At 40.4% G+C, this 9,821-nt stretch overlaps 2 protein-coding genes across 2 annotated transcripts in view; both read left to right on the plus strand.

The window, feature by feature from the left end:
• Positions 1-283: 283 nt before the first annotated feature.
• LOC101301741 lies at positions 284-7,676 on the plus strand. Its single transcript, XM_004309625.1, has 6 exons — positions 284-346; positions 962-2,053; positions 2,169-2,530; positions 3,517-3,630; positions 3,955-4,082; positions 4,260-7,676. Exons 1-6 carry the CDS (start codon positions 284-286, stop codon positions 7,538-7,540), a joined length of 5,040 nt encoding a protein of 1,679 aa, XP_004309673.1. The 3' UTR covers positions 7,541-7,676.
• Positions 7,677-8,788: 1,112 nt separating this feature from the next.
• The window catches only part of LOC101298852 ((3S,6E)-nerolidol synthase 1, chloroplastic-like), an 18,580-nt gene continuing 17,547 nt past the window's right edge, over positions 8,789-9,821 (plus strand). The window contains exons 1-3 of the mRNA XM_004309617.1: positions 8,789-9,076; positions 9,167-9,422; positions 9,536-9,821. The exon at positions 9,536-9,821 is cut by the window's right edge and continues 5 nt beyond it. Coding sequence (XP_004309665.1) covers positions 8,846-9,076; positions 9,167-9,422; positions 9,536-9,821 — 773 coding nt within the window. The 5' untranslated portion in view covers positions 8,789-8,845. The remainder of the gene's footprint in view (positions 9,077-9,166; positions 9,423-9,535) is intronic.

Raw genomic sequence — 9,821 nt, forward strand, 5'->3', positions numbered from 1 at the left:
TAGTAATTTGATTTTAATCGTTTTTAAAGTGCCTGATTTCCTCTGATTCCCTCCATTGTCTCTTCACTACTAGCAGACATTACCTTTTATGCTCTCATTCAGCCATAAACAGCAGATTCAAATTTCAACCCAAGCCAATACTTCAACCTTCTCTTATTCCCTTTCTGGGTTACCATGAATGGTACATATGTTCATAAGTTGTTCCTGACTCAAAACCTCTCTTTAAGTTTGCATGGATGATCTGCTTTGATTTGAGATTTTCTTGTTTGCTGTTTCTCTGGCAATGGCAATGTGCTGTGATCTCCAGGTCGACGTCAATGGCGAAGAAGTCTTCATGGTGAACAAGGTAATGCTTCTCCATTTACTTATATATTGGTTTGTCTCGCAATGAACAAAGCTAGATTTGTATCTTCTTCAGCCCTTTGAATGGAATCACTTCTGATATTCTCTTTTTTGGTGCTCAATTTCCATTGTTTGAGTTCAATAAGTTTCATATTCATTGTCCTGTACAGAAGTTTGTTTATTTTGATTTTCTGCATAGAGGGTACAGAAGTTTCATATGCAGTCACGTTTATTTTTTTTTACATGGCCATTTGATTTGCACCTCCTATTTCAGCAGAAGGAGGAACATTCATGTAGGGCTCATGTCTTTTGATTTTCTTTATCTGGATTCAGTGGAACTGATATTTGAGAGTAGGAGATATCCACTAATTTCCAATGAAGTATATTGGACCACCCCTACAATTTAATATATAAAAGCGACCTCTCACAAAATGTTCCTATAGAGTCCCTCTTTGTTGCTCACTGAAACAAATTAATGCTTTTGTTGGGTCTGTAGCAATTCAAGATCAGTCTGCCTCTCAAATATTGGATTGCTTCTTGTTCACAAAGTTCCTTATCTTGTTCATCAATAGAAATAATGTTATTATGCAATAGTTAACTATGCCATATATATTTGCAGGAAACTTTGGCATCATTCTCTTGTAGATTCAGCAAATTGTTTGGTAAATTGATGGGTAGTGCGAGCCTCAAAGTGATATTCCATGACTTTCCTGGAGGTGCAGAGGGTTTTGAGCTCATGACAAGGTTTTGTTACAATAATGGAAGAACTGAGATAACCCCTTCCAACTTAGTCCTTGTGTACTGCATCGCGGATTTCATGGAGATGGATGGTGATATACTATTGCAAGCTCAAAACACCCTCAGAGGTATCAGCTCTTGGACGTGGTCCGAGCTTCTAGTGGCTCTGAAGCAGTGCCAAGATTTACTTCCCCCTTCAAATACTTCATTGATATTGCGAATAGTCATGGACTGCATCATAGAGAAGCTTTCTTGTCCATTTGCTACAACACTCTATGATACTAGTTCGACAGAGAATGTGAGTAGTTTCCAGTTTTCTAGTCGTACGATGACCATTTATAATCTGAAAACCAATTGCTCTATGAAAACATGGTGGTTTGAGGACTTGATGTTCTTAAACACCAAATTGGTCGAAATGGTTATAAGAGGCCTGATATCCAAGGAGATTGAACAGTCTACCGTTTTCAATTTTCTCCTTTGTTATCATCAATCAAAGTGGTCTGGTGCCAAACCAGAAGAGAAGTACAAGATCACAGAAGTTGTTATTGGTTTACTTTCTCTGCTTGATAAAAGCTCCCTTTCTGTCAAGGGATTATTCAATTTATATCAAGCGGCTTTGAACATGAAAGTAAGCAAGAAATACAAAAACAAGTTGGAGATTATGATAGGTTCACAGCTGCATCAGGCAACAATTGATTATTTACTTGTTCCACCTCCTCGTGGGAAGAAGTATGCTTATGATGTGAATTTGATTTTGAGGTTAGGAAAATCATTTCTTCTTCAAGACGGTGGTCATTTATCCCAGGAGAGTCGCCTTACAAAGGTAGCTGAGTTGATGGATTTATACCTTGCAGAAGTGGCTCCAGACTTTCATTTGAGACCTTCAAAGTTTGCAGCATTAGTTAAGATGTTGCCAGAGTCTGCGCGCGAATCGCATGACAGACTTTATGAAGCCATTGCGGTATATTTTAAGGTATGCTAGTCCTAATCAATGTGTTCATGACTTCATGTATACGAATAAGCTAAAAGATGTCATCATCTGTATTCTCTACTATTGAATGCTAGTACTAACTTATAGTATTTGACAGTGCCACACTGGTCTATACGAACAAGAGCAGCTGAACATCTGTTGTGCACTGAACTATAAGAAGCTCTCAGCAAGACATTTGAAACAAGCCTATCGCACAAAGTTCCCATCGAGAAGAGCAGTTGGAGCTTTCAAAAGACAGCAATCCAACCTCAGAAGCTTACTCCAGGAAGTCTGCTACATGAGAACCAAGGACAAGAAAGAGGAGATTGAATCAATCCTACATGACACATATAGTATTGATCTCCCAACAGAGGCTCAGAAGCTCAGAGAAGATTCACAAAGCATGCCCTCAAAGACATTGGAATTGAGGAAGGCTTTCGAGACAGCACACATACAAGTGACAAATGGAATAAAATCGAGGTTGCCCTTTTGGGCGAACAATACTCGATACTTGCCAAAACTCTTTCCATGATACAAAATTTCCAAAAGCTTTCCATGTAAGTTTCTCAGTCCAAGAAAATCAATGCAAATCCAAAGTGCATTACTATACTACTAGTTGCTCATTGAGTGTTTTAAGACAATGGAGCAATGTGTGAGGACCAAGACCCAAAATTTACACTTCAAATGAGCGTTTGGATGATCGCCGGAATTGGATGTTTCTAAAGAATATAGAAGTGCGGTAAAGGGCACGATGATCCATTGTACAGAAACCTATACTGAAGTTGCAGAAACCAAAGCCATTTTACCAATTCATGACTGTAAAAAATACTGGTAATAATAATGGTTTAATGATTAACAACATTTCAGAGGGCATTCAGTCAACTATGGATGTGGTAAAATACTAAAATGCAATGGGGGTGTGTGTCTGTTTGTGAGAGCCATAGAACTTGCAGCTAGCCAAGGAAATAGAGCTTGTTACTGGATGAACTTCAAGACCAACATTTGCTTCTTGGAGATAACTCCAAGACCAACATTACATTTCCTAAACAAAAACATTTTTGATTACTGTGAGATTATTAGACTTTCAACTAGTTGGAAGCAGTGATCATTTAATGGAAGGACCAAAGCCAAAGAGAGAGAAGTTTTCCTTCGACTTCTAACTGCTGCGGTAACAATTGCAATGCAGGGTAAAAAAGAATGTGTTTAAAATAATAAAATAAAAGAAATCGGGAAAATAGTGGGCTAGGCGGAATTGAGATGGGCCTAGGCGGAACCCAGCATAGTGGCCTAGCGGACAGGCGGGTCCTAACCTTTAAAAACGAAGTAAAAAAATAGTTTTTTTTTTCCTACCTAATAACGAGTTGACGACTTTTCTCAAACCCAAAAAATTGAAATTGAATATTCTCAGCTGCGAATCCAATTGAATTTGATTTGGGGGTTTAGGGATTTTGTGATTGAAATCGAAGATGCTGGAGAAGATTGGGTTGCCGCCGAAGCCATCACTTAGAGGCAACAATTGGGTGGTTGACGCCTCACACTGTCAGGGATGTTCTTCTCAGTTCACCTTCATCAATCGCAAGGTTCCTTCTTTTGCCTCTGATCTATGTACCCATCACTAATTTTCAAGTTTCTTCAATGACCATGTTGTAAAGTTTTGTGCTTTTTTAAGTTTCTTGAATACCCATCACTGATTTTGAAGTTTCTTGAATACCCATGTTATAAAGTTTTGTGCTTCGATGGAAAAATGGGTTATGTTCTTGATAAGTTGATAGAATATATATACATTGTGTGATGCTAACAATGTAGTTAAGCTTGTAGTTGGGGGTTTGTTCGTTGATCTTGATCATGTTCATTGTGGAATATCAGCATCATTGCAGGAGGTGTGGGGGCATTTTCTGTGGCAGCTGTACACAGCAAAGGATGTTTTTGCGTGGGCAAGGCGATTCGCCTGTGCGGATATGTGAGCCTTGTAAGAAGCTAGAAGAAGCAGCGCGGTTCGAGAGATATGGACACAAGAGTAGAGCTGCCAGAGGTACCTTGTTGATGACTTTTTGTTACTTCAGTTCTATCAATGTTGTGTGCATTATTTGTTAGGACTTAGGAGTTGTCATTGTAGAGTTTAATTTGCATTCTGTTAGTGGCACACACAAATGGTTGAGCTTCTCTAAATGGTGCCTGTCTGTGTCGACGTCTCAACCCTCTTGTGCAGGCAGTTCAAAGTTGACATCGAAGCCTGAGGATGAAATATTGAGCCAGATACTTGGTAATGAGGGGAAGGAATCAGGACAAGAGGTTAACAATAATGTAGTTTCCAGTATGCAGAGGGCTAGTAGTGCATCATGTTCAAGTAGTCGAGAAGATTCCAGCCATGATGCGGTGGGGGAAATACTTAGAAGTGTTTCTGTTGATAAGTTTAGTCATTTACAGAATGATAGTGAATCTGCTACTCCTGAGGAATTGCGTCAGCAAGCTTTGGATGAGAAAAAGAAGTATAAAATTCTGAAAGGAGAAGGGAAGTCTGCGGAAGCATTAAGAGCCTTTAAGAAAGGGAAGGAGCTTGAGAGGCAGGCTGATGCATTGGAAATATCCTTAAGGAAAAGGCGTAAAAAAGATTTACTCTCTGACAATGTGGCTGAGGGCCAGATTAAAGATGACCCTTCTCAATCTGGAAGAAGGAACAGGGTCACTCCTCCAGTCGGTAAAGAAAAAGATGACCTGTCTGCGGAGCTTAAAGAATTAGGGTGGTCCGATGAAGATGATAAAAAACAAGCGAGTCTGAGTTTGGAGGGTGAGCTCTCTTCTCTTCAGGGAGAAGTCTCACAAAAGAACAACAAGAGTACGGCTACTAGTGCCATTGACAAAACACAGGTTGTTGCACATAAAAAGAAGGCTCTCCAGCTGAAGCGTGAGGGAAAGCTTGCAGAAGCCAAGGAAGAATTAAAGAGAGCTAAAGTTCTAGAGAAGCAACTTGAAGAGCATGAATTTTTAGCTGAGGCTGAAGAGTCTGATGATGAAATATCTGCACTGATTCGTAGCATGGATGATGACAAAGAAGATTTTTCAATTCAATATGAGCAGGAAGATGGCTTTAATTTCGACAGTCTTATTAATGTTGCTGATGATCATATTATAGATAGTAATTTTGAAGTGACAGATGAAGATATGGAGGACCCAGAAATAACTGCTGCCTTAAAATCTTTGGGATGGACTCAAGATTCGTACAATCCTCCTGAAACCTCTGCTCCCCAGATAGCTTTGGTTGACAAGGAAGCACTGTTAACTGAAATTCAATCCTTAAAAAGAGAGGCTTTAACTCATAAACGGGCAGGTAATGTCACAGAAGCAATGACACAGCTAAAGAAGGCAAAACTGCTTGAAAGGGACCTTGAAAACATCAAGTCTCAAAAGGGCAATGTCGTGAAACCTTCTGTAACAGTTCATAATCAAACTATTGATAGATCATCAAAGTCGTTGGGTGATGGAAATTTTAGTGCAATGGAACATATTGACATCAAACCTGCGAGGAAGAGTAAGTTGATGATTCAAAAAGAGCTTCTGGCTTTGAAGAAGAAGGCCCGTGCTCTGAGACAGGAAGGTCGATTAGATGAAGCTGAAGAAGAGTTGAAGAAAGGCAGAGTTCTCGAGCATCAGCTTGAAGAGATGGAAAATGGTAAGAACTCAGTTTTGGAACATCAGCATGCCAATGTTTCTGGAAGTCTGTCCGTTGCGGATGAGGAAGGAGACAATGTAACAGATCAAGATATGTATGACCCCGCATATCTTTCCATGCTAAAGAATTTGGGTTGGAATGATGATAATGAAGTTGCAAACTCTTTGTCAGAACCTTATAAGCAAATTGATAACATGCAGGCTACTGAATCTTCTGCAGCACAAGTCCCAAGTACGCTCCCGCTTGGAGGATCAAGGAAAAGTAAATCTGAAATTCAGAAGGAACTATTAGGGTTGAAAAGAAAAGCTCTTGCTTTGAGGCGCCAGGGAGACATGGAGGAAGCAGAAGAAGTGCTGAAAAAGGCAAAAGCATTAGAGGGTCAGTTGGCTGAGATGGAAGCACCAAAGAAAGTTCAATTGGACATCGCTAGGGACAAGGAAAATTTCATTGATCCTCCACTTGACAGTGTAGAGGAAAAAGGTGATGTCGGGGATGTAACAGAAAATGATATGCAGGACCCAGCACTACTGTCAGTGCTAAAGAGTTTGGGGTGGGAGGCTGAAGAGCATTCTGTAGATGCATCTCTTCCGCAATCTTCTTCCACACTTGCTGTTGCTGCACCAAGAAGTAAGGGTGAAATCCAAAGGGAGCTTCTGGATTTGAAAAGAAAGGCTCATGCGTTTAGACGAAAGGGACAGACTGAAGAAGCTGAAGAAGTGCTGAAGATGGCAAAGGTACTAGAAGTTCAGATTGAGGAGTTGGAAGCCCCAAAGGGTCTACCTATGGAATTGGGTCCTGGTCATCCAGAGAACCAGAGAATTGCTCAAGGTGCTACTCAATCTTCACCTGCCCAATCTGGGAACTTTGCAGATTTGTTGACAGGGGATGACTGGAGAGGTTCTCCAGGATCCGCTGAAAAACAATATGATAGCCTAACTTGCTCTGCTGATTCCGTTAATGCCAGTCCTCCAATTCAGCTGAGATCGTCACAGGAAGATCTTATAAAAAGAGATGATGCAATTATTCATAAACAGGAAGATACGGTTGTGGCCAATGAGAAGCGAGATGCTAAAGAGGCACATTTGGTTGTTAGACCTTCTTCACAGGAGAATGAAAGTGCCATTCGGCAAGAAATCATGTCTTTTAAGAGGAGGGCATTAGCTCTAAAGAGAGAAGGGAAACTGACAGAAGCCCGGGAAGAACTTAAGCAGGCAAAAATGTTGGAGAAGCGTCTTGAGGAAGACAGTCCTCAGTCCAAAACTAGTTTGAGTGATATGTCGAGTCCTGCAAACAATGTTTCTCCAGCTGCGCAAAAGCAACATGGTTCACCGTCCTCTGGCCCGAAACCAATGTCCAGTCGTGATCGCTTCAAGTTGCAACAGGAGTCTCTAGGTCACAAACGTCAAGCCCTGAAGCTGCGAAGGGAGGGTCGGACTGAAGAAGCGGAAGCAGAGTTTGAATTGGCCAAGGCACTTGAGGCTCAGTTAGAGGAAAGTGCTGCTCATGATTCCACAACTGTAGCACCGGTGGATGATGTGGCCGTAGAGGGACTTCTTGATCCTGAAATTCTTTCCGCCTTAAGAGCAATTGGAATTGAAGATGCCAATACATCGTCTCAAGGTCCTGGAAGACCCGAGCCTTCAAAACCCAATGTTGGCAAGAATGACAATGTAATCCAAGATAGAAGTAATATAGAGGAACAGATCAAGGCAGAGAAGGGGAAGGCACTAAATCTGAAACGTGCTGGAAAACAAGCTGAGGCCTTGGATGCCCTTCGAAGAGCCAAGATGCTTGAAAAGAAGCTCAATTCCTCGGCTTGAAAGTGAGTATACAATAGACCCTTTTTCATTTTTTTTTTCCATTTCAGGCATGTATGTCAATTATAAACCATTGGTTTATATTGTAATGTTAAGGTGCCTTCCCTGCCTGCAGAATCAGAGATGTGTAACCTTCAGCATGTTTGTGTTTCAGATTATGTATCACTGAAAAGGTGTAATAAGCTGAGATAACTCGTTAATTCCTTGGGTCAAAATGACGGTGATATTCTCAAGTCTATCTATATACTACACTGGGTCTTCTTTGAGCCCAAAATAACAGGCCCATGACCATTGGAGGATCTTGAAGCAACACCTCTAGGATATAACGCGGGCAATCTACAAACGGTCGTGTTATTTCCCACGGCACACCCGTTCCATTATGATTGTATGCGACCAGCAAGGAATCTATCCAGTCATGGGACATCACTACTATCCAGTTTGAACCCGATAATTGAGGATGAGCGTGGTTCACACTTCAAAAAAGCTCTTGCATGGAAAAAAACAAAACAAAACATATAGATGCCAGTGTAGACAGAACTTTTGTCCATACATACCCTACGTTCCACTATATCAATAACGGCGAGCGAAGTGTTCTAAAAGTAGTGTTCTACATTCATTCGTAGTTTTTTTTTTTTTTTTTTTTTTTCTAAATGAAAAAGAAACATATTAAATAGTGAAGCCTCTATAGGCTTTCACAGTTTTCATTGTGGAATATGATGACATTAGTAGCCTACATTGGAGCCCTACTGGTCCAATATCGAATACTACAATAGTTTTGCATGTTCGGTTGGGGTCACCTCTGTCCTACTTCCCTGACTTTTTTCTAGGCTCAAACGTACAGTAGCCATGCACTTGCATCTCAATAATGTCGATCTGCTTGATTGATTAAGCACATACAGGAGTTGCTCCACAGACGAGCATAAAAATCGTCACTTGCGAACAACAGAAGTGATTGAAGGACCTATGATCATTTTTTCTGGAACTTCAATTATGGAAAAGTGCTAGGCACCAGTTAATTTCTTGAATACAATTTCATGATTAGATCATTTGATTTGATTAACTTTTGAAAGATAATATTGCATAATGAATGAGTGAGATAGTAAAATTTAATTATTCCGGGCATGCATGACATTACAGTACCATAGAAAAGAAAAACGTCAATTCAAATGATCTGGTAGAGACGAGTATGGACGCGCTCAACCATTCTCCTATATATAATGCCAACATTTTCCCAGAACTTACAACTTCTTAATTCGCAAACAAAGATCAAGAAGAGCGAAAGAAATATCATCTCCCACAGCTTCTTTGATGCTGATCATAGATCAGATGGCATCGTCTTCTCGGGCCTTCTTTAAAGTATTCAATCCTGCTCCAAAAATTATCTCACATATTGGCCACTCTAAACTCATGCAGCTTACACCTAAGAAGCAGCTGCCTGCTACTTTTCAAAGATGGGGCGTTGCCGAAGATAGCTTGCTTTCCAGTTCTAGTGCTCCCATAAAGCTGATGAACGTTGAAACCAAGCATACTAGAACTATGGTAAAATTCTCGGAGCTTTCTCCGAAGTACATTTCTTCAAGAGGCTAGCTATAGCTACTACACAATAGTTTGACTGTGCCTTGCTTGCAGGGTGACATTTTTGTCCAACATTCTCAGAAGTTGGAACTATTCAGAAATGTCTTAAGGAATGTAGCAGAGCTAGATGCCCTTGAAGGTTTGAATATGATCGATGCTGTTCAAAGGCTAGGCATCGATTTCCACTTTCAACGAGAAATCGATGAAATTCTGCACAAGCAAATGAGTATTGTATCTGCCTCTGATGATCTTCATGAGGTTGCACTTCGCTTTCGACTACTGAGACAACATGGTTACTTCGTGCCTGAAGGTAAGTTTAATCACACGTACTATTTTTCGTTCACTAAACGATATGAAACTATTTCATTCATAAACAGTTGTAAAACTTGTGTAGTAATACATATTTCTACGTGTTTGTTACAGATGTGTTTAACAACTTCAAGGACAGCAAAGGAACGTTCAAGCAAGTTCTGGGTGAAGACATCAAGGGATTGATGAGCTTATACGAAGCTTCGCAGCTAGGTACAGAAGGAGAAGATACACTTGTTGAAGCTGAAAAGTTTAGTGGCCATCTGCTAAAGACTTCTCTGTCACATCTTGATCATCATCAAGCCAGAATTGTTGGAAATACATTGAGGAATCCTCATCACAAAAGCTTGGCCTCATTCATGGCTAGGAACTTTTTCGTTACTTCTCAAGCCACCAATTC

The sequence above is a fragment of the Fragaria vesca genome, unplaced genomic scaffold (genome assembly GCF_000184155.1).
Source record: "Fragaria vesca subsp. vesca unplaced genomic scaffold, FraVesHawaii_1.0 scf0513012, whole genome shotgun sequence".
In the NCBI taxonomy this organism is placed as follows: domain Eukaryota; kingdom Viridiplantae; phylum Streptophyta; class Magnoliopsida; order Rosales; family Rosaceae; genus Fragaria; species Fragaria vesca.

Coding starts and splice junctions, on each gene's coding strand:
- LOC101301741 (XM_004309625.1), top strand. CDS start 284: ATGGCAATGTGCTGTGATCTCCAGGTCGACGTCAATGGCGAAGAAGTC. Junction 2,531..3,516: donor ACAAATGGAATAAAATCGAG/GTTGCCCTTTTG, acceptor TTGAAATCGAAG/ATGCTGGAGAAGATTGGGTT. Junction 3,631..3,954: donor TCACCTTCATCAATCGCAAG/GTTCCTTCTTTT, acceptor TTTCTGTGGCAG/CTGTACACAGCAAAGGATGT.